Below are 23,574 nucleotides of genomic sequence, written 5' to 3'. Positions count from 1 at the left end.
TGGGGCCTGTGTCATCCTGGGGCTGGGCTTTGCCAGTTCTCAACTAGACTCTGTCCCTTGCCTGGACTTCTGGCAGCCATGAACTGGTGGGCACGGCAGGTCTGTAAATTCATGAGTGATACCATGAAACTGGGGCCACTCAGCATCAGTGCCACTTGCATACTGGGCTAAGACCAGGAAGAACTAATACAGAGGGCTGGGGCTGGGGCTCAGCAGTGGAGTGCTTGCCTAGCATGTGCGAGGCCCTGGGTTCTATCCCCAACACCACATGTAAATAAATACATACATACATAAATAAATACATAAATAAAAGAAAGGTATTGTGTCCAACTACAACTAAAAAACATATTAAAAAAGAAAAAAAGAATCTAATATCGAGGCCTCATATCTCAAGGGGTGCTTCTGAGTAGGTCTTATACTCTGTCAAATGCACAATTTAAGGAGGCATTGGGGCTGGCTGTGAGGACTGCTGACGGTGCCCTCTGAGCAGTGTGAGGGCACTTCCTTTCTGTGGTTGGACCTGATGTGGTCTTTGGGGAGCCTTTTCTACTTCCAGCAAGAACCATCAGTAGAAACCCACTCATTACAAGACACCTGTGACGAACTGAACTGAGTTCCTACTCCAAATTCATATACTGAAGTCCTGCCCCTTGCTTCTAAATGTCTGTATTGAAAAGACAGGTCTACAGAGAGTTGATTCAGTTAACTGAGGTCCCGTGGGTGGCTCTCATCCAACATGACTGAGGCTCTTATATGAGGAGACCGGGACATTGACACACACAGAGGACACAGAGAGAGGATGGCTGTCTACAGGCCAAGGAGAGAGAGGCCTCAGAAGGAGCCAACCCTGGTGACACCTTGATCTCAGGCTTCCAGGACCCAGGACCTGAGAGGTGGAGCTCCTGTGGCACACAGGCCCATGGGGGGTGTGGAGGCAGCCTCAGGACATAACGCCCCCCAGGTGCTTGGGGCTTGAGGCCATCTGGCAGCACAGGGCTGAATGAGGGGAAACATACATGTGCAGAGACTTCTGGGCCTTGGCCGCCTCCTCCTTGGAGCTGTAGCGGACCACAGCGTTGCCTTGAGTCAGGTTCAGATGGAATGTGATGAGAGGCCCGTGCTGCAGACACAGCGTCCGCAGTGTAGAACCATCAATCTGGGGAGGAAGCACAGGGCACTTCCACTATCTTCTTCAAAGGCACTTCGAATGGATGCACTAAAACGCCAGGAAAGTGTCTTTCCTTGAAAAGGCTTACTGACACACAGCTTTACGACGCTGACATGTGCTACTTCTGGCACACCTGGAATGCTGGACACCTCAGTTGTATTTTATGAGTTAAACTAATCAGAGGAAGGAAAAAAATTCCATTTTGAGTTTTGCTGCCCTCTCACCAGGGCACATCCCACAGTCTGTGGTTCACAAAAGGCACCACACCAGGGCCTGGTGGCCCTGTGGCCTTGCAGGTGTGTGCAGGTCAGGAATGGTGACTACTAGCTGGCCACAAGGCCCTAGCTGGCCACAAGGCCCGAGCTGGCCAAGTCACTCTTGAGTGGGCGGTGAAGACAAGAGTTCTGTTTAGAAAGGTATGCTTTTCGAGCCCCCTAAGGGTGAATGAATAATCAAGCACATGGTTAAGAGCAGCCCTGTATCTGCTCTTTGCAGCTGGAGCCCGGCTCCACTTGCCTTGTGTGCTCCTAGGCTGAGAGGGTCTCTGCCACACTGCTTGCACCAGGGCCAAGTGGCACTTCTGTGACTGTGCTCTGTGTCCCTGTGGGTATGCAGGATGCCCCTCCTGTTGTGCTGGGGCCTTACCTGGGGTGTGAGGTTGCGAAGAACAAGCCAGCTGCTTGTTCTTCCTGAGGTGTCAGTGCTCCAAGCAGAACCTGTGTGACAAGCCCAGGGAACAAGAACTCAGTGACAGGCTGTAGAGTCAGGTGGCACAGCCCTGTTCCAGGTTTCTGACCTTATCTAGAACACATGGCAAGCCCTAAAGCCCTGCAAGTCAGGGAGTCCCTGGGCATCTTCTGGTCAACCCAAATCTCACTATCCCTGCAGACACCTGTCTGTGTCTATGAAAATCCCCACTTCCTGGCTGTCCCCACCAGCTCGGAGGCCTGTACATTCCCACCTGTGCCATGCATGAGTGATGGGATGTGACGGGACAGGTGAAAATCACCTGGGAAGTTCTGGTCTTCCCTGACTCCCCAACTTACATTCAATGTGCTAAAATTCTGCATGTTAACGAAACAAAGCAAATCCACAAAGATTATTATTACCATTATTATTTTTCTTTTGGCACAGGGGTTTGAACCCAAGGGTACTTTACCACTGAGCTACATTCCCAGTCTTTTTATTTTTTGAGACAGGGTCCAAGTTGCTCAGACTGCTCCTCTAACTTGCTATCTTTCTTCCTCAGCCTCCCCGTCACTGGGCTTACAGTTTTGAATTACCACACTTGGCTAAGGGCCACTATTAAAAGGCCTGCAACAGTCTTTCTCAAACTATCTGTCGCTGACTTAAACTTCAGTTTCTGAAGTCCCCCGTACCCTTCTCGTATCCCTCAGGGTTAGCCTGAGGTACCCGCAGGAAGCCCCCAGAGCCCAACAGCACCAGTGCGCGCTCCAAGCTGCTGGGTTGTTTTGGCCTGGAAAGCCCTTCTGTTCCATGAAGTCTTGTGGAGAAGTAAACACAAGAAGGAGACATCAAGACACTGGTGCTAGTTGGTGGGGGCTGATGGGAATGGGAAGCTAAGGCCAAACGGGCCTCCCTGGGAGACCAGCACGTGGCATAGCAGGACAGAGGACAGGCGTCGGGACCACCTGGGACCTTCGGCCCAAAGCAAAGCTGCAGTGAACCGTAACCCAGGGGCTGAAAGCTGGGCTCAGTCAACCAAAGCCCACAGTTGCAGGGAAGCCTCAGCTCCCTCCAGACCCACCCAGTCTCCAGGGAGCATGCAGGGATCCTGAAAAGGGAGGGGACAAAACCACAAGTACAGCCCCCAGGAAAGGAGCAAAGCAGCTGCGAAGAGAAAGGCACTTACCAGAGGAGTAGGAGCTGGTCCAGCCGAGGGGGCTGGCACCCCAGGTGGAGGAAGGCTTGGGATTGGCAAGCCCTGGAGGGGGCCTGGTGGGTGCAGTAGTGTTTCTCGGCACCTTCCACAGCTCATGAGATAGAGAGGCTTGCGTGTGGGAGGCTGCGCCAGAGGACCACGTGGATTTAATGTCTGACAGTTTACCTAGAAGGCAGAGAAATGGAGCATGTTCACTCTGTAGTCAGAGAGGAAAAGCAATTGCTGGGTTTGGGGAGCAGGCACACACTCTGTGACACCAGGAGACCGGGAAGAAAAGAAACACCAGTGCCACATCCTGAAGCAAGGCCCGAAGCACGCTGTTTTTTTCCAATTCCTTTTTTGGACAGAGTCTTGTAATGTGGCCAGGCTGGTCTTGAGCTCCTGGACTCAAGTGATCTTTCTGCCTCAGCCTCCCAAGTAGCTTAGACCACAGACATGTGTTACTGCACCTAGCAGTGCTGTACTCTCAATTTCTGCTCACAGTCTGCATGGCCACTGTAGCCAACATTTGCCACAGAGAAAATAGCATTTCTGAAATCAGCGTTGAGGCTAACTTGCCATGGAAGCCTACCGGGACACATCTAGTAAAGCAACAGATCAGGTGCGGTCAGAGGCCACAATGCCCATGCGTTCTCTCTTATGATGATTTCTTTAGGTAGCAGTCCCCTGTCAGGGCAACGCTCCTGACATGCGACCTTCCCCAGCTGCCACTGCAATCTCCCACAGCTTCTAGAGACACCCCCTGTGCACCTGCCATAGAAACAGAAGCAGTCCAGCTGCCCTGAGGCCAAGATGCCACATCTGGCATGCTGGTTGGGGAGACACTGTTTTAAAGCTCTTTGGGAGAAAAAAAAAAACTCAGTAATGACTACCAGCCTCAGCTATCTCATCCACTCAGGGCTGGATGGAATGAACAGAGTCCTGGACGTTTGCATGCTCCTGTGTCCACTGTGTCCAGTATTCATAGCACAAGTGTGGTTCTCCAAGCCTGGCACCCAAGATGGCTCTGACTTCACAGTGAACAAATGCTAACCATGGAAAAGATGTCAAAAAACGAAATGCTACGTAAGACTGACTCACTCAGAGATAAGGAAAGTGATTGTAAGGTTTTGCTCTTCTCTTTAGCCAAATGACTATGGAGATTTTAAAAGTCTAAATATACCCCTCCTCTTTTTTGGTACCAGGGATTGAACCCAAAGGACTCCACACAGAGCCATAGCCCAGCCCCATCCCCCTTTTTTGGGGGTACTGGGGATTGAACTCAGGGCCACTTGATCACTGAGCCACATCTCCAGCCCTATTTTGTATTTTATTTAGAGACAGGGTCTCACTGAGTTGTTTAGCGCCTTGTTGTTGCTGAGGCTGGCTCTGAACTTGAGATCCTCCTGCCTCAGCCTCCCAAGTCTCTGGTATTACAGGTGTGCGCCACCGTACCCGGCTTCCCCAGACCTTTTTGAGACAGGGCCTTGTTAAGTTGCCTAGGTTGGACTGGAACTTGTGATCCCCCTGCCTTAGCCTCCTGAGAAGCTTGGATTACAGGTGTGTGCCACTGCACCCGGCTTTGTTTTTCTTTTAATAAGATGCTAAACTACATTGAAAGTGTTTTTTTCCCCAAGGTAATGGAATTATAAAAATTCTTATTGAAAAAAAACCTTAAATGCTATTCTCATATGGACACAGTACAGTGGTTTAAAAATTTGATAGAATACAAGAGATATGAAATAATTTATAAATACGACACACAGTTTTTTTGTCTAGTTGATACCAGGTGGATCCAGGCAGGAGGAGGTAGGCCCTCTGCGAATACCAGGGCTTAACATCAGGACCTGCCAGTCTCCTCTACCTGTTATGGAATTTAAGTAATTCCCAGCTGTTGTCTGCCTCTGAGTTTCTCAAGACTCACATACTCCCTGTCTTGTAGTCATGGGGGAGGAGAGAAGGAAGCAGATCCACTCAGGCTGGTGCTGTGCTAGGTCTGCAATGGTGCCTTATACATCACCTGATCTTCACAACCCCACTTCCACTCCATGTGTGAGGACTCAGATGTGCCTGAGGTCCCGCAGTCACGCAAGGCAAGGCTCACACCAGCTCCAGTACTCAGGAGGAGAGCAAAGGGACCAATGGGAACAGCTGAGGCCTGTCGGTTTGTTTGGGGAAAGAAAGAAAATGCTACCTGCAAGTGGAGAGGCCAGTTCATACCTGCAGCACTAGGTGAGGAGGCAATGCTGCTCAAAGAGCCACTGTAGCCGGGGGCACTGAGCGGCCAGGCACTCGAGGAAGGCAGTGTGGCATTCTGAGAGGATGGTGGGGAGGACCCTGCAGAACCAAACATGGCACTAAGAAGGGGTGGCAGGTGAGCAGTCAGCAGCTCTGATGGGATGAGGGGCAGCCTACAGATCACCTCCTGAGCTGCTGTTTGGGCAGAGGACTGGATAGGGAGGTGTGGTGCCAGGAGGCAGATAAGGAATACCTTTGAGTCAGTCCCGTAGCCCGTGGGAAGGCCTGTGTGGGGTGCTCCTGAAGGCTGAGGAGACAGAGCATGAGCTCTGAAGGTGAGGTTACATCAAGCCATGGAGGAAGATGTACCACCAGCATATTTAAAATGTCAGGTCAGAGTTGTAAAAGGTCACATGACTGTTCCCTGCACAGTAACAATTTAAATGCAGGGCAATCCTCACCCTTTCATGGTTCAAACCACAGCCACAGATGAAACGCAAACCCCAAGCTTTTCATTACAAATTCTGACATGAAAACATGAGCACTTTCTGACCCTTTATCTCCCTTCCTAGTTCCCTCTGGGGACATAGGCACAGTGGAGACACTGTCCCAGTAACTGTGTCCTTTCCAAGTATGGTGCCCACAGAGCAGTACTTTCTGCTCTGAGGAAGTCCCTCCCTGCACCCTCAAGACACCTGGTTCCTTGGGATGGAGCTCAGCTCCATGTGGCTTTGTACACTGTCACTCTCACTCACAAAGCTGGGAGGGGTGGGCAGGTGGAGCAGAGAACACTGCCTGGAAGCAAGGGCGGAAAGGGCTCTTCTGACTTGGGACCTGGACACAGATGGACTGTTGCCTTCATCACTACAAACAGAATCTGATGGCTTAATAGCTACAGTCTCCAAGGCAGGGTCCCCAGGTATGTGGCACCTCCTACATGCCCTGCTGTAGGGGACCTCTTCACCAGAGCTGACAACCATTAGAACATATTTACGTTCTGCAGGTCTCCAATTTTATTTATTTATTTAGGTACTGAGGATTTAACCCAGGGTATTTAACCACTGAGCCACTTCCCTGGCCCTTTTAACTTTTTATTTTGAGACTGTATCACTAAGTTGCAGAGGCTGGCTTTGAATTTGGGATCCCCCTGCTTCAGTCTCCTGAGTTTCTGGGATCACAGTGTGGCCACTGCCCCTGGCAGCTGATGTGTTTAATCCCAGAGTTGGATTCCATCTTCTTGTCTTGTCTCGATGGCCAATGTGCTTCTCAGCTTGGATTCCTTTCCACTCTTAAGTCTTTCTCTTTTATTAGGTAGGTACAGAACCAGAGGCAGTTGCTTGACTCTGACCAGAAGCCAGGTGCTTCTTGAGGCCACCTTTACCACATCACAGAAAACCCGGCCAGATGGTGGATGGCACTCGCAACACTCCTGCTGCCCCCCAGAGGTCAAAGGGTCATGTGTAGCTCCATCTGTGCCTGCTCTGGAAGCTCTGCTGTGTACCATGAAACCTTGATTCTTTTAGCTTCTAATACCTGGATCAGCACGACCCACATCACACTTAACCCACAACTGTCAAGACACATGGGCTTGCTTTGCCTGCTCTGCCACACTCAGGTGTGACTTCCACTCAGGCTGTCCCTGCCATCTCACGCAGGCTCCTCTATTCTGACAGCAAAGCAAATACCTCACTCCAGCAGGTCTTACTTTAAGTGGAAACCTAAGTTAACCTTGTGGGAACTCTGTGAGACGCCTTCTAAGTGATGGCTCTCAGATGTCTCTTCAGGCCTCCTTTCTAAGGGCACACCTTAGAAAGCCTCAAAACTGCACCTCAAGTCTTTGTGTGTTTTCTGAGTTCACAGCTCAGCCCAGCACTTCTTGCTCTGAAGTCTGACAGAAGGTGTGCTAAAAATTGGCATTGAGATTTGTGCCAGGAAAAACAGATTGAGATGGATGAAAAGGGTCTTCCTAAATCCTTTTCAGTTTAAAGAGATTTCAGGTGGAAACTTTTTCATTAAACAGCTAAAGGTTAAATGTGATTCTATAATGTAATCTTAAAAAATGCTATAATATGATATACAGGTTGAGCATCTGAAATTCAAGGAAACTTCAGTGTCATGTAGTTGGCACACTGTAGACTTTGCATTTTTGGACTGGGTATGCTCAACTACTAAGTCTCTGTAAGCATTCCAAAATCTAAAAGCTCTGAAATCCAAATCACTTCAGGCCCCAAGCATTCTGGATGCAGGACACTCAACCTCTACAGATCAAGCAAAACCATGTCCCCCAAATCAGTCTTCCTATGCTGCAGCTGACAGGTGACAGAAGTAGCCCAGCAGCTGGGTCTCAGCCGACTTGCCCCCCAGCTGAAGGCAGGTTGAGCGGCCCCTCCTCACCTCCACTCTTGAGGAGGTAGCGGTTGACATCCTGGATGGTGGTGTTGATTGTAGGCCCGGTGGGGACACTGCCAGGAGTGACGTCAGGGTCATTCTCAGGATCGATATTCTGAAGTCCTTTCCACGGAACTCCAGGATGGAATTCTGTTTGTGGAAATCAAATGAAGTTGCATGCTAGAGAACCTTCACATTGCTTCCTGACATTTAAAAATATTATTTTCCTGATTATGGAAATTTTTATAATATGATCGTTCAGTTCAGGCACGTGTTACAGACTCTTTCGTGAAATCACTCCCTCCTTGGAACAAAGCAAAACCGGGTATTACAGCCAACATACCAGGCCTGTATGTTCTTGCCAGATGGTATCCAGTGTCCCTTCCCCACTGCCTTACTGCCACTCCTGATAGTGGACTAAGGAGCCACAGAACAAGGCTTGATACCCACACTGATCTGACAAATGGATTCCCAATGGAAATGACAAAAGGGTGGGCTTGAAGCTTCTAGAACATGTGGCCTGGGTCCTATTCCTCCTAGGTTCAGGGCGTGTTCAGATCTGCTGCTGTAGGTGTTGTGTGGTCTTACCTGGGGGCCAGTTGATGCTGGAGCCATTTGAGATTTTATCACTGTCAGATTTGGCACGTGACCAGCTATGGGGCACAGCTACAGGAGGACTGGCTGGTGACTCACTGTTCTGGATTAAATCGTACCGGCCATAGGAGTCATCAATGGAGGACTTACCTGGAGGCCCAATGCTTAGACCTCCAGGGATAGCACCTACAGGAGAAAGAAATAGGATCCCGGTGAGTACTCTCTGCTCAAAACGCAAGGGCTGCCAAAGAGCCTTCCCTTCCAGGTTTGTCAGAGTAATGTGAATCATCAGACCTTGTCTGTCTAGGATTCTTTGGTTAGTCCAAAGTTTGTCCTTGAAGGACCAAAACTCTTAAAGAATAATTTTACTTAGTCAAGTGGGAACCCTTTTCTTTCTTAAGTCAGTCTGTTTTCCAGGCTGGCCCTGAGCTCCTGGGCTCAAGTGATCCTCCTGTCTTAATCTCCCGAGTAGCTGGGACCATAGGTGTGTGCCTCTGGGCCTAGTGAATATTTATTTCTTGAGCCACTGAGCTATACCTCCATCCGTGCTGGAAATATTTTTTTTTCTTTTTTTAAGTTGTAGATAGACAAGATATCTTTATTTTGTTTGTTTGTATGCGGTGCTGAGAATCGAACAGTACCTCACACAAGTAGACAAGCATTCTACTGAGCCACAACCCCAGCCCCCATGCTGGAAATCTCTATGACACAGGAGGCTGCCTATAATAACCGTTTCTAGGGACAATGTCTTACCCTTGTGGTTAGCTGCCACAATTGCTGTTATCTGTGTCTTTCCCTCCTGCAGTCAGCCATGCTCATTATGGAAGAACAAACTAGGTGTTAAGTTTACACAGACTAAACCAACCAGCCACAGGTGTCGGGGCTCCCTCTTGCCAAGGAAGGTGCACAGATGTTGTGGAGAACATATTAAATTTCCTTCATGTTTAACGCCACCAGGAAGTTTATATTTAATGCTTAACAGTGTGATTACCTTTGATGATTAACATTTTGCTTCTTTTCCCCTTCTAAGTATTTGATTTTGTGTTTTATTGAAAGAATTGACTCATAGGAATGCAGATGTTAAAAAAAAAAAAAAGCAAGCTACAGGCTCTGGGGTATTTTCAGTGATTTCTGGGTTTGAAGCTAAGATCTGAAGACTGAGTTTCAATAAGTTTGATCCTTAACTAGTTGAAATCTTATGTACTCTGTAAAAGAATGGAATGCTTTTACTCCATTTTCAGCATTGGGTATGTAGAAATGTACAGAATGAGATTCCCTACAATGGGATAATCAACGAATGAGCCAGGAGTGACCCCCTCTGTGGGTGCGCTGGCCACGACGTACCGTGCTTGCTAGGATTCTGATCCAAAGGAGAAGCAGCACTGGACAAGCTGTCCATGGAGTTGGGGTGTGTCCACTGAGGGAGGCGTGACTGGGACTGAGATGGGTCTTTCACCGACAAACCACTGGTAATGTCCATGCTGCTGACATTCATGTTTGGGTTCAGTCCAGCTGAAAACAGAGATGCCATTAGGACCTGCCTCCCCTTCCTCTGCCCGATTTCACTCCAGGCTTCACTGATAGCGAAACACACTGTTAATGCTGGTGAAAAATGCTTCTCTTCCAAACAACATTTTTCTTTTCTTTCTTTTTAAGCAATATTATTCCTCAATTAAAGTGAAAATTCCAACAATCTTCAACTAAGTACATCCCATAATTCTCATTTTGTTTGTTTTAGGGCTGAACATGGTCCTGAGGCTGCTCAGTCAGAGCCAACACAAAAGCAGTGAGCCAAACAGGAAGGAAACTCCTTTCATATTCCAGGGCATTTTTGAAATGACCCTCTGCCTACAGAACAAGCTGGTCTGAATAACCAGACCTACCTTTAGTGGACTTCTGGTACACAAGCATTCTCTGAAAGAGTGCGAGTTGCATATCAAATGGCTTTTCAGGAACTGAACTATCTGGGTGAGTGGGAGCTGCCATTTGCCATTCTAGCTGGAATGGTGAGCTGATGCTCCTAGGGATCTGCCAAGGTCCAGAACTACGTAGGCTGACAAAGATGATGGGCACCATGACACAAAGGCTGAAGTGAAGAATTCCTGAAAGGGATGCCACTAAGGGGTAGGCCAGATGTTTTGGCTGGAAGGAAGCCACCTGTGGCTGGGCAGCCCAGCAGGATGGATCACTCAATGACAGTCCGCATGCCATATACATCCACCCACCCACACACCGTGTGGCGCCCAGTGAGGAAACCCTACTATTAGGCAACGTGCTAAACATTTTGGTTCTTAACTTTATATCAGGGGCTGCAAATTCAAATGCCTACAGGAGCCAGGTGGACAATTCAAATGAAGGTGAGGAAGGCAAGAGAGACTACAGCAGGACAGACAGGCTCTGAACTGTGAAAGCAGGTGCTACTGGGCAACCAGATATTGCCATGTGGAACCCTGACCGGTGTGGCCACTTTTTTTTTATACTGGAGATTGAAGCCAGAGGTGCTCTTCCACTGAGCTACAATCCCAGCCTTTTCTTTTTGAGACAGAGTCTCAGTAAGTTGCTCAGGCTGTCTAAAACTCGCAACCCTCCTGCTCTGCCGCCCGAGTCACCAGGATTATAGGTGTGCACCACTGTTCCTGGCCAGCCAATTTTACTGGCTTTTTTTTTTTTTTTTTTTTTTGGTGGTGCTGGGGATTGAACCCAGGGCCTTGTGCTTGTGAGGCAGACACTCTACCAACCGAGCTGTATCCCCAGCTCCTTTGGCCAGCCAATTTTAAAAGACGCCAGGAGTAATTTTTATTTGATAATTTCCCATTTTTTCTTCCTTTTTGTACTAGGGATTGAACCCAGGGGTGCTTAATCACTGAGTCATATCCTTAGTCCTTTTTATATTATATTTAGAGACAGGGTCTCACTAAGTTGCTGAAGCTGGCTTTGAACTCGTGATCCTTCTGCTTCAGCCTCCTGAGTCATTGGGACTTCAGGCATCCACCATAGTGCTCAGATGACAATTTCTCAATTTTTAAATGTTAGTAATTGATAGAGAGAGAGGGGGGCGGGGACACACAGAAGATAGAGACAGATACACACTTTGTACACCTAACAAAATACCTCTGCAGTTGGATACTACCTAGAGACTGCCTACTTTCTTGCTTTCACTTCCATTTGTACAGATCTATCAGATGAGGGGCCACAAAGCAAGGGCCAGCAGAGCATCCAATTCCCACAATTTGGCCCCAACCCCTCTCTTAACTCTTCCTTCACAAGTAGATAAACTGGCCTGGGCCAATATGAACTGCCCCTGGAAAACACTTAAACTGTACTCTTTGGTTTTTCTTTAGTCATCAAGGTGAAAGTCAATTCTCTGCTCAACAGCTCTGAAAGCCACTAGGTACCAAAGCCACTTCTTCCTGTAGGTAGGCCTTATCTTCTTGTCTAGGTGGTTGGCTCTATGGGGAAGAAATGGAATAGCCAGGGAGGCTGGACATGCAGACATAAGGTGGACAGAAGCCCATGACTAGGCATGGGCTGCTGGCTCCTGGCACCACTAGCTTAGCTCCTAAGAGACTTTCGGTATGTGCAGCTGCAGAGATGCTGACAGTCAGTAGGAAGGTGAAGTTTCCTATATCTTACTAGTTATTCATTTTAAATACATTTACAACTGTAATGTGAATATTAGAACATTTTATCAAAATAATTTCATCAGATTTTGAAGATTTACTGCATGAATTCTTTCATTACATTAAGAAAGAAATCTTGCAGAGCAGAGATGAGCACACTTTATTCTCCAAAGCAGGTCAAGAGGATAGGTGAACAGTAGAAGCTGGATTTAGAGCATTTGAGGATGACAGGTGGAATGGAATTAGTTTCCAGAACAACCATTCCTAAAACAGAAGAAAGAGCCTACATGAAAAGCAAATGTACTACATGGTGTTTGCCACAGGCTATGGACTGTGTGAGAACTTCACATATGAACTCATTTGATCTTTAAAGAAACCTATGTGGTAAACATTTCCACTTTAGAGATAGGAAACCTTAGGTAAAGAGCAGTGAGACAAGTTGCCACAGTCAGCAGTGGGCCAGCTGGTGGTGGGCTGGGACTCAAACCCAGGAAGCTAATTCCGAGGTTAGGCATTAACTATCAGACACCACTTCTTGGACATCAGGTGCATTAATGGACAGGACAGGAATGAAAGGACAAGACAGTCCAGTCTAACACTTATCAGCTTCATGTTAAAGACACACCATGTTTGTTATGCTTGAAGCAGGAGGTGTTCCTATGACTAGAACTTGCCACTTTTTTCAGAGACAAGTGCTAGCACTTACAAGGGGATGTTACCAGTCGGTAGCAAATTCTCTGTCACTCAACTGGCCTTTATTCTTTAGGGTATATTTTCTGAGCTACTGATTTCCTTTGTCCTGTGTCTGCAGATTTTTTTTTTCTTCTATATTTATTTATTTTTTTAGTTCTCGGCGGACACAACATCTTTGTTGGTATGTGGTGCTGAGGATTGAACCCGGGCCGCACGCATGCCAGGCGAGCGCGCTACCGCTTGAGCCACATCCCCAGCCCATGTCTGCAGATTTTGACAGCAATAAACAGGCCTGAAATGCAGCCCCTTGCTCTGGGTGACGTCTCTCCTCTGCTGCCTTTGGTTGCGTGACGCATGTCTTTCCTGGCCAGCCTATATGACCTGGAGGACGGGAACCGTGGCTCTGAAGATTTGTGGGCTTTACATGCTGGCCATGCTCTGGCGGGTCAGTTCCCATTCTGCACTGGAGGTGCTGCAGGGACATCGGCTATTCCATGAGCAGGGCCTGCTTTAGTGAGTCTGAACACACTACTGGCAGAACCACTGTATGCTCTTTCCTGCAGCTGGAGCTGGAGGACAGTGGCTGGTAAAGAACAGCAGATGAAAAATAAACTAGGAATGAACAGGTTGTGCTGACGCAACAATGGAAATGGGAATTTCTCTGGGGCTTTGAAAGACCTTGTGGTCAATGTTTTGTTTTGCAGAGGCAGCTGGTGTTGCTTCCTCTGGAGGCCTGCTCTAGGGGTCTTTCTGGGGCTGCTGTTCAGCACCAGTCAGCCATGCCGCCTACCGCAGTGCAGTGCGGTGGCCACAGGAGACTCACCGAGAGGGTAAGGAGCAAAGGTGTTGGGTGAAGACTGCTGCTCTTTGGTCTGCAGGTCAGGTAGGCCAGGAGCTTGGGGGTGAGGGGGGAAGTTGTCCATGGCCGATTTGCCTGCAGAGGGGTGCAGAGACAGGTGCGGCGGGGGTGGCGGCGGCGGAGGCTGCTTCACAAGCAGGGCCTGGGCCAGCTGGCGCTGGTGCTGTTGGATCTGCTGCTGCAGATTAGTGATTGTGCGCGCAACCTGACAGGAAGAGACACATACATGTTAGCCAGTGTGAAGTGATATGCATGGCTTTTCTACACTCCAAGTGTTTTCACATCTAGGCCTTCAATGGCTGGGTCAACCTCCTCCCAAACTTAAGCCAGTCCCAGGACTTTTGAAAGGGGAGGTTCACCTGGGAAAAAAAAAAAATCAAGGACAATCTAATAATTCATCAGTTACTGTCTCTTCTATCAGGGACAATCAAGGCTAATGACAAAAGTCAAGGGCTGGGGATGTGGCTCAAGCGGTAGCGCGCTCGCCTGGCATGCGTGCGGCCCGGGTTCGATCCTCAGCACCACATACCAACAAAGATGTTGTGTCCGCCGAGAACTAAAAAAAAATAAATATTAAAAATTCTCTCTCTCTCTCTCTCTCTCTCTCCCCTCTCTCACTCTCTCTTAAAAAAAAAAAGTGTATCTCTTAAAAAAAAAAAAATGACAAAAGTCAGGCTGGGTGACACCTACTTGCTGCTCCTGTTGTCTCATGGGTCCGGAAACATTACGCTGGGCCTGTAACATCTGCTGCTGGATTTGTAAACGTTGGTATGCCTATTGACAGAAAGAAAAGATAGAATGTTATTAGACAGCCATCAATAGATGGTTCAACTGACATTAAGCAAATAAAAAATAAATTTACTCTTATCATGGTTGAGGCTAAGGTCCAGAATGGGCAGATTACAAAACAAGCTGCCCCAATCAAAGAATAGGTACTAAATAGCTCCTAAGCACCTGGAGGCCATGTGATTACCTCAGACAGTGCTGTGGGAACTAAAGCCAGGACAAAATCCCAAACATGGGTCTGTGAGTCCTTTCGGCAAGTATACCTGGGGCCAGCATGGGATAAGGTGATCTCATGATTCTAAGTACACTGGTGCAGCTGGTGTTCAGCTGATTATTTCAAAATGCTGGTGGAATGCTGATTTTTTTTCTTACAACATGGATTTTGGGATATATTTTTGACAAGAGAACTTAATTAAATAGAATCCAAATAACAGTAGAGATGAAGTTCTTAGAAATGCCTCATTAATTATGGATTCACTTAAGTGGATCTATGGAGGCCCTAAAATTGAACATTAGGAAGCACTGAACTTTATTTCTCCAATCCTGGGAAAAAATTTGAGAACAGAATACACTAAACATAATGCAGCATTTTCTTGATGTTCTGCACCCTGGGGCCAGAGGAGCTCTCCAGGTGAAGGAACAACTCTGGCATGTCAGGCCCACAGCACTGTCCAGTGCTGCATGTCCTTGCTCTATGGCAACGGCTCTAAATCCCTATGCTTTATAAGGTATGCCTGGTTCTCACAGCACAGCATCTCCTTCTTGAGGGTAGGGTCTTCCGCTGCTGCCACCAGCACTGAAAGCCATAGGACTGCACAAGTGCACTGCCCCAAACCCAGTACCACTAGCCTCCCCGATCCCCATTGTGGACCAAGAAAGAGCCGCAGGCTGAGGCCACCCTACCCTATGTCTTGAGCTCTGTGCTTTTCAGAAAAGTCAGAATACCCACAGTGTCTCTAGGACACTTCCCCTTGGCTGCCTCATCCTCCCCTGTTACTGACTGAAAAGCCAGATGTCCAAACTCCATAGACATGTGCTTAAAAACCACATCTTGAAAATACTGAGGCGGGGGCCTCAAGGGCCCACAGACTCCTGTATAAGCAAAAGTCTCACTGGGGTGCCATCCATTAGAGGCCCCTGATGCTCCCGCTGTTCTGCTGCCTGACTCCTACAAGGCACCAGCCAGGACTTCCAAATACACCAGGTGCCCACACATCAAAGAATGGAATAACAGACTAGGCCCTGTAGTGTACATCAATTTAGTACACACCTAGGGAATATAACAACATGGTGTTTTATGATAAAAGGAATAAAACTTTAAAAATTAAAAAATTCAAGATAATCATAAAACTTTTAAAAATAATTGGGTCATAGCAGCCATACTCTCTCTCTCTCTCTCTCTCTTTTTTTTTTCAGTTCTGGGGACTGAACCCAGGGGTGCTCTGCTACTAAGCTATACCCCCAGTCCTTTTTTATATTTTATTTTGAGATAGGAGCTTGCTAAGTTGCTGAGGTTGTTCTTGAACTTGCGACCCTCCCGCCTCAGGTTCCTGAGTAGCTGGGATTATTGGTGTGCCCCCAACTCACATCAGCCACTGTCAAAGGGGGTCTATGAGAGAATCAAGTTTTTAGCTCCAAGGTGTCAAGCACCCACGATGAAGCGATTCTCACCTGTTTGTAGAATGGGTACTGTGCAAACCACTCTTGGGAGAATTGAGGAAAGAGTCACTCAAAATGAGTTTTTGTGTTTTATGGCTCAGATGAGAAGCTAAAAGCTCAAAGGAGAGATGGCCTAACTGGATCTGAGACTCCTGAACACGCAGGGGTCAAAACTCTTACAAAACTTCGTAAAAACACCCTTAGTGAAAAGCTTTATAACTCACGAACAGTCTTGATGACACATCACACCAGGAAGAGAAGTGTCAGAGCAACCACGGCTGTCCGTGGTGTGTGTTGCTTAGCGAAAAGTATGTGGATGCTCCCCTTCGCCTGTAGCTTAGGCGACCTATGAACTCACCAGCTGCAGCTGATGGAGCTGGTTCAACATCGTCATATGCTGAGGGTTAATTGGCGAGGTTAATAGTGCAGGGTTGAGACCAATGTTTTTTGCTGCAAACTGCAAAAGCTGTGCTTGAACCTGTTTGACATAAGACACACTGTCAGCACCATCTGTGAGAACATTTACTTGTCTGCAGAGTGTTTCAGAGACTCAAAATTTATTAAATGGTAATTATATTTGTTTCAGGGTTGGACCTCAAATGCCATCAGAACATCTATGGACATTTTAACATTAGTAGTTAACATGCTGAGAATAAGGAGGGAGGAAGGAAGGAAGGCGTAGAGTCTTTAGAGATTTCTTTCCCTAAGTACTTCAGTTACTCATTAGCTTCCCATGTGTGGTTCTGGGTTATTCCTATCAGTGATTGAGTTCTGCCAAAGTGAAAGCCTTAAAGACGGCAGGCAAGGGCAAGTGTCTCTCACACAGGCCCCTGGGCCTATCCCCTGCACAAGCTGCACCCCCAGGAGCTCAGCAGGCCCTTCCCCTGTGTGCACACTCTAAATGCTGCCACTGCTGCTACAGAGCAGATGTGCCTCTGGCTGGACACCACTGCCCCCAGTCTTCCTGTGGCTCTCTGCAGAACTGACCTGGATACCCACCTGCCTCCCACTCAGGGAAGTCCCTTCAACTGGAATTCACTACTCTGAAAAAAGTACGGCTAACACTGGCTATTTCAATGTTTTCCAAAGTGTGAAATGGATCTTAATATCACAGGTAGGCATGCAAGATGATTTTGGTGTAACATGGTTGAGGATGTTTTACTTTAATGATTGTCTATGAGCTGGGGCTGTGGTTCAGTGGTAGAGCGCTTGCCTAGCACATGTGAGGCAGAAGGTTTGATCCTCAGCACCACATACAAACATAAATAAAATTCAAGGCATTGTGTCCATGTACAATTAAACAAACAAACAAAAAAACCCCCCTGTAATTGTATAATATTTACTAGAAAAATATTGATTTTTCTACTTATGGTAAACATGAAATTTTCTTTAAATAAGTTAAAAAGGGCAAGTCAATTTAAAGAAAAAAATAGCATGTAACAGTATAGCTAATACAGAGATCACATTGGAATTCATTGAGAAAACAAGATAGCACAACAATGAGTGATATTTGAGACACGCCCTCTGCTCAGGGTGGGGCACAACACTAACTGTTCTCAAGCTGGGTGTGGCTGTGGTGCTGGCTGTGGGCAGAAGCATGCACTGGGAAGTGGCATACAGCAGCCTCCAGGCGATCCACACAAAGGGCTGTCCTGTCCTCTCATGTTTTCTTCCTGAGGTCAGCAAGTAGCTGTGGCACAGCTGCCCCACAAGCTCTTAGATTTTTCTGTCTACACTGTCATGAAAGAGAGGAATGCCTGTCTTGCTTGAGACACCATCTTTTGAGGCCTGTCTGTATGGAGGCTTACCCTGATCCTAACACATTTAACTAGCATTCTACCAAGTTCTAGCTGTCTCCGTGAGTGCACAAACTTGGACACAAACCATTACAGAATAATGCTTATTCCCACACATCCTGCTCTTATATGCCATGGTCTGAATGTTTGTGACTCCCAAACACCAGTGTTGAAATCCACTGCCCTTCGATATGATAGATTAAGAGTTGGGACCCTTGGGAGGTGACTGAGTCATGAGGGCTGAGCCCTGAGTGGAATCAGAGCCCTCATCAAAGAGGCCCAAAGGAGTGTGGCTGCCCCTGCTTGCATGTGAGGACGCATGAACTCATCATGGGTGGGGAGAGTCCACACCAAACCCCAGATCCTCCAGTGCCTTGATCTTGGACTTCTAGCCTCCAAAACTATGAGCAACAAGCCTGTGCCGTTTATTACTTATCCAGGATAAGGGATTTTGTTATAGCAATAAAAAGTCAACTGAGACTTAAATTTTACAAATAATGGAAGACTGATGGGTTAGTACATTTCCTTTTGGAACTGATTAAACACAAGACTCTTCAAGAATCTCAAATATTTTCCTGGTAACAGAGGCCTCAGGGGAGAAAGCAGTTTTCCTTCTGCTAGAAGAATGCCAGAGGTGGTAGGGACCTCAGGATGCTTTGCTCCTTCCTGGGAGGGCACACCCTCCCTCTGCCCCAGAATGACATATCAAGTAGAGCTCTGATGTGTTATCAACAAAAAGCAATCAATTACTAAACATTCTTATGAGGGAAAGGACTGTTACACTGTGATTAAAAACTCGGTCCAAAGCCTGAAATTATGGAATATTCTACACATGCTCTCTGTGACTGCCTTCAGCTTCTCAGCACAGTGTGGGATTCCTGGGCTGTTTGGGGTCATTTCCTCCACAGCCCAAGCTGCCAACAGAGCAGCCTGCCCTGCCCTGCCCTTTCCAGCAACCCAGGACCACCATCAGGTTCATCAGAGTAACTCTCTAAGGCAAGCCCAGGACAAACTGCATCACTGCTGGGGTGCCGACTTGTCTTCCCTCAGAGCTGCTCTGACCTGTGGCAGGCTGGGTGGCTGAAGCTGCCTGAGTAGCAGGCTTTGGGGATACTCCTGGGGCAGCAGGGCCAAGCGGCTTCCTGAAGGTTAGGATAGATTTACAGGTTGGAAACAGCAAGGACTCCTCTTTGATGTCGATTAACTCAGCTCTCACTTTAAAAGAGTGTCTCGGATATGGCCAAGTCCCCACCAAACACCCGCCTATGTCACCCACTTGGCCCGGGTCTGACCTGAGGGGATAGAAACTGAGGCACTTGAGCACGGAGGCTGGGCTGGGAGGAGTTAAGAGGCTGCACTGGCGGCTGCGGCGGCTGCTGCATGGTCCTGGCTTGTGCTGCTCCGCTATTGCCAAACACACCCAGATTGCCACTCGGGATCTGCGGGGAGACGGGATGGACTTTAGGGAGCAGAGGTAGGCAGTTGCACGGGTGGGTGAAGTAGTGTGCTACCCACCTATGAATGCAAGGTGGCTTCTGCTTCCCAACACTGCCAACCTGTTCCACCACACCCAGGACCAATACTATCTGTACTGGTGATAGTGGGTGGACAGTCAGCCACAGAAGCAGCTGATGTTTTAAGCTCACAGGAGCCGTATGATAACAGCCCCTTTTCTGGCAGTACTGGGGACTAAACCCAGGGGTGTTCTACTTCTGAGCTACACTGCTGGTCCTTTTTATGTATTTTTAAAATTTTGAGACAGGGTCCCACTAAGTTGCCCAAGCTGGCCTTGTGATCTTCCCACCTCAGCCTTCTGAATGGCTGGGACAGGCATGTGCCATTGCACTCTGCCTGATGGTGCATTTTAAAGTGTCCCCAACAAGGCTGTCAACTTACAGAAACCATAACAACAGAGTATTTCAGAAAACAGTGATGTGGACATGGCTGTCTGAATGACACACATTCAGGCAGCCATTTCCAGAAGGCTATATCTATGGTCAGAGTTAAAGGGCAAGAATGTTTGGTTATTACTACTGACCCAGAGAAGAGTGACATTTTCAAATGGGAAATATATCTATTATTTCAAAAAACCCTGGAATTGAATCAACTGGCAAATTTGGGTAGTTAACCTTTGTCAAATCCAGTAAGTCTGTCTGGGGTGCATTTTCCACACTGGGTCATGAGCTACCTAACAAAGAGGTGCAGCAAGATGCTCTTGGACTTCTCTTGGAAGAGCAGTCTGGGAGGCACAGGGCAGGAGACCCATCCTGTGCGCACACCGCTGCTGGGCTGCTGACTCCTGACAGCAGAACATCTGGAAGGGAGATTCCTACCAAACTCGACAAAGCTAGCAACTCCAAGAGCCAGGATTGCACTGAAGGTCAACTGGGATCTCTGAGTGGAGAGGACACTGATGATAATCCCATGGAGACCACAGGCACAAAAGGGCCTGCTCAGACTCCCTAACACTAGATGTACTTCAAGAAAGGGGCAAAGGTGTGTGTGGGCGTTTTCCCCTGCAAGACCAGCCAGGAGGGCTGGCCTGTAGCCATCAGAGTGCTGTTTGTCTCAATACCATGGAGTCAGAGAATCCACAGGAAGGTGGAGAAATGGAGAACCAGACAATCAGGCCTCCCAGGCCCTTGGGGGACCTCTTGGCGAGACAGGCCCCCTCTGCTTCTAATGGGAGGGGAGTGCCTGGGTTCTCTTCCAGCTCAGTACTACTTGGCAACACATCAGCATTTAAATTAGCAGGAAGTTGGTGTCCAGGGCATGGGAAGACTCAAGTATGTTTTGGTTTAGCGTAAAAGTAACAAACATTTCCTGTTGCACTGTTAAATTTCAGGAACCCCTATTCAGTTCCTGATTTTACCTGAAACACCTGAGAGAAATTCTTATGGTATTTTCAACTACTCTTCCATATTTGATTGTATTTTAAAATAAAAGTATTAATGGAAAATAAGAGTGTTTTCATGGAACACATCTTTCTAAGGGGCAGGTGAACAGAGACCACAGTCAGCTTTCTCCCCAGTCTTACCTGTCTGGAAGAGTTCAAGTTTTGCATGCCCAGCCCTGAGGCAATCCCACCCAGGGCCTGATTGGGGAGTGCACTGTTGGAAAGGGGGAGCTTCAGGCTTGGGGAAGGCAAAAACGGTGAAGTCGTGGGCTCTTCCACGAGGCCGCCATCCTGATTGGAGAAAGAAAGGGTGAGCTGTGCGCAGCGTCCACCAGCAGACAAAGCACCGAACAGTTTCCCAAGGAAGGAGGAAGGGGACGGATGGAGAGAGTTAAAAGAGCGAGTGTGGACAGTGAGGGAATGGACAGCATGGGCGAAAGAAGAGGGGAAAGAAAAAGAGAAACAGGATTAAGATGCCGTTTTCATTGAAAACATTCTACAAACACATATATTAGCTTCTAGTACTGCCTTCAGACACTGCTGCCCCTGACTGGGGAGAGTGAGGAGGAGGGGCCAGAAGTGCTGGCCAAGTCTGATCTGGAGAACACAGTACAGCCAGTTTCAAACAGGTTCTTTGAGAAGATAGGAGCAAGGCTTGAGGCACACATGGGCTGGATTCTGACATTCACCAGCTTTGACCTTGGCACTCAGAAATTTCATAAAGTTTAACCTAATATGAGTGGAAGTCATAAAACATACAGAATCCTATTATAGTTTTTTTCCTTATATTAATTGAGGGCATACTATGTGCTAAGGCCTTAACAAATTGATTTCATCCAATGTCACAACCCGTTTGCAATATTATTCTGTTTTAAATATAAGCAAATAGGTCATAGTCCCACTCTCAGGGTTGTCAGATTTAGCAAATAAAAGTACAGGATGCTGTGTTAATTTGGAATTTCAAGTGAACAAATCATTTTTTAGTTTAATACATTCCTGGTTCACTCTACAGCCCAGTTTTTTGAAGTGGAGTGTATTGGCGAGGTTCTAAGAACAGAGAGAAAATCCTATCAAGGATGGCAAGAGCCTTCCTGGGAGACTTTCTGTGTTTTCTAAAGCACATCCCTTCTTGTTTCAACTTTATATTCAGGGTTGGATCATTCTGATCAAATCTAACATGTGTTTCCCTGCTTTGTAGGTCCACCAATCTGGAGGGGGACACCACTCCATGATAACACTAAGAGGACTGAGCTGACCTGGACTTGAATGTGCAGGGAGCTGTCTACGGGGGCTGTGGGTGTCACTGACATGGGTGGCTGGCCAGGGCTCAGCCCTGCCACTTCCCTTTCTTCAAGGCTACACATATAATTTCCAAATGGAAGAACTGCATATTTGAAATTAGGCAGTAAAACAAATGTGATGACTTTGCGTCCTGGACAGACTGAAGTGGATAACCAGCTAAGTTCCCACAGCAACAATGAAGATCAGTTTTCAATTCCAGCATTTTTCATTTCTAGTAACATCATTTGTGAAACATACTATGCCTTTGAGTTAAACTTTCATATATTAGGGGAAAAAAAGTTCAAAGTCTAGCAAAAATTTAATCTGACTTGCATTAAGGACACAGTTTAAATGAAAACATTTCTCATTTAAAAACTGCCTAAATCTATTACCTTGTCAAGAAAGGTGGGGCGGTCCATGGAAGACTCTTTGGAGATTGGTGGGCGGCAGCCGAGGGGTTTGGTGACCATCCCATTATAGTCAGTCACTCCCAGTCCACGCTTGTCCATGTCCACCTTCTTTTCCAGCAGAGCGCCTGGGGCACAAATACAGAACAACATGAAAAGCAAATGAGGTCATGGATGTTGACATAGGGCAGGTGCTGGCTCCAGCCTCAGGGAAGAGACCCCTGAGCCCTTCAGAAAGCAGCAGGGGCACAACAGCCCTCAGATGCTGGTTCACCAGTGCTTGGCACCCCTGCTGCCTCCCCTTGGAGGAGCGCACCCACGGCTGCCCAGGCTTCACATGCTTGCTTCCCCCTGAAGCCACCAGCATCAGGGCCTTCCTGACTGTCTATGAGAATGGCTCTTCTTACTCATTTTGTGGCCTCAGTTCCCATTACTGCCGTCTGGTAAAAGCAAACCGCTTTTGTGTTCCTGGAAGCTTCTGGCCCAGTGACGGGCATTTGTTTGGGTCACTTTAACTTTGCATTACTGTACAAGTCTTTCAGAAGCTGGTGCTCACTGCTTCCACTAGCCCAAGCTTCTCTGCTCTGACATCTCAACCCCACCTGATCATACCATCTACCACTATTTTTCACAGATTTTGTACCTGAAAAATCTGCCTACTCACTAAAATCTGTAACCCCCAAATCAATAATTATGGCATCTTTGTGGTCACTTGTGGGAATGTGCAGATTGGCAGGAAACATGAATCACCCAACAATCAATCTCATGTCAAACCCAGGTCATACACTGTACAATGAGTCTGTCCTTCCTTCCTGAGGTCCACTCAGTGCCCCATTTTCTGTATTTCTGTGCCCCATTTTGTGTATTTTCTGTATTTTGCTGGTAGTTCTGGTGAGTGCTGCTGACACCCTCACTTACTCATGGCCTGGTCCAGGTTCATGCTGTTGCTCTTCAGGGCCTCCTCGGCTGGCTCTCTCTGCAGAGGAAGCAGAATGCTTGTCAGCAGCATATAGCAGCAGAGGGAGGGCTAGGAGCAGCGTGGTCACCACCATTGTGGAGAGTGCTGTGATGGCTAGGGTTTGGACCTGGAAATGCTTTTCTCCACTGCTGAGACTACAGACATCTTTTAAACAGAAAGCACCCATAATTAAAAATGACTGTGGATCTTGAAGAACTTATATTTAACATCTCAGGAACATAATGCAGGGTTCTAGGACAGCCTTCTAAGTTCTCCATCAAGTGCCTTCTCTATAGTAATGATTCAGCAGGGATGCCATCCGGCCGATACAGCAGGGCCAGACATTGGT

The 23,574-nt window shown here is 47.5% G+C and overlaps 1 protein-coding gene across 10 annotated transcripts in view; it reads right to left on the bottom strand.

Annotated features, from left to right (window-relative positions):
• Nucleotides 1–23,574, bottom strand: part of TNRC6C (trinucleotide repeat containing adaptor 6C) — a 126,633-nt gene that overhangs the window by 2,216 nt on the left and 100,843 nt on the right. For 4 of the 10 annotated variants that reach the window (XM_081271931.1, XM_081271933.1, XM_081271927.1 and 1 more), the window contains 14 exons: nt 23,186–23,243; nt 22,253–22,395; nt 20,721–20,894; nt 18,976–19,122; nt 16,246–16,365; nt 14,133–14,216; nt 13,407–13,647; nt 9,615–9,782; nt 8,265–8,456; nt 7,683–7,826; nt 5,271–5,387; nt 3,042–3,236; nt 1,814–1,884; nt 1,017–1,156 (listed from right to left, as the gene is read on the bottom strand). In XM_081271931.1, coding sequence (XP_081128057.1) covers nt 1,017–1,156; nt 1,814–1,884; nt 3,042–3,236; nt 5,271–5,387; nt 7,683–7,826; nt 8,265–8,456; nt 9,615–9,782; nt 13,407–13,647; nt 14,133–14,216; nt 16,246–16,365; nt 18,976–19,122; nt 20,721–20,894; nt 22,253–22,395; nt 23,186–23,243 — 1,994 coding nt within the window. The remainder of the gene's footprint in view (nt 1–1,016; nt 1,157–1,813; nt 1,885–3,041; nt 3,237–5,270; nt 5,388–7,682; nt 7,827–8,264; nt 8,457–9,614; nt 9,783–13,406; nt 13,648–14,132; nt 14,217–16,245; nt 16,366–18,975; nt 19,123–20,720; nt 20,895–22,252; nt 22,396–23,185; nt 23,244–23,574) is intronic. The other 6 variants (XM_081271929.1, XM_081271930.1, XM_081271932.1 and 3 more) reach the window with 3 other exon arrangements.

Source organism: Spermophilus citellus, assembly GCF_964194105.1.
Source record: "Spermophilus citellus genome assembly, chromosome: 17".
In the NCBI taxonomy this organism is placed as follows: Eukaryota; Metazoa; Chordata; class Mammalia; order Rodentia; family Sciuridae; genus Spermophilus; species Spermophilus citellus.
The sequence above is the reverse complement of the archived record's forward strand: the minus strand, read 5'-3'. Positions and strand labels throughout refer to the sequence as shown.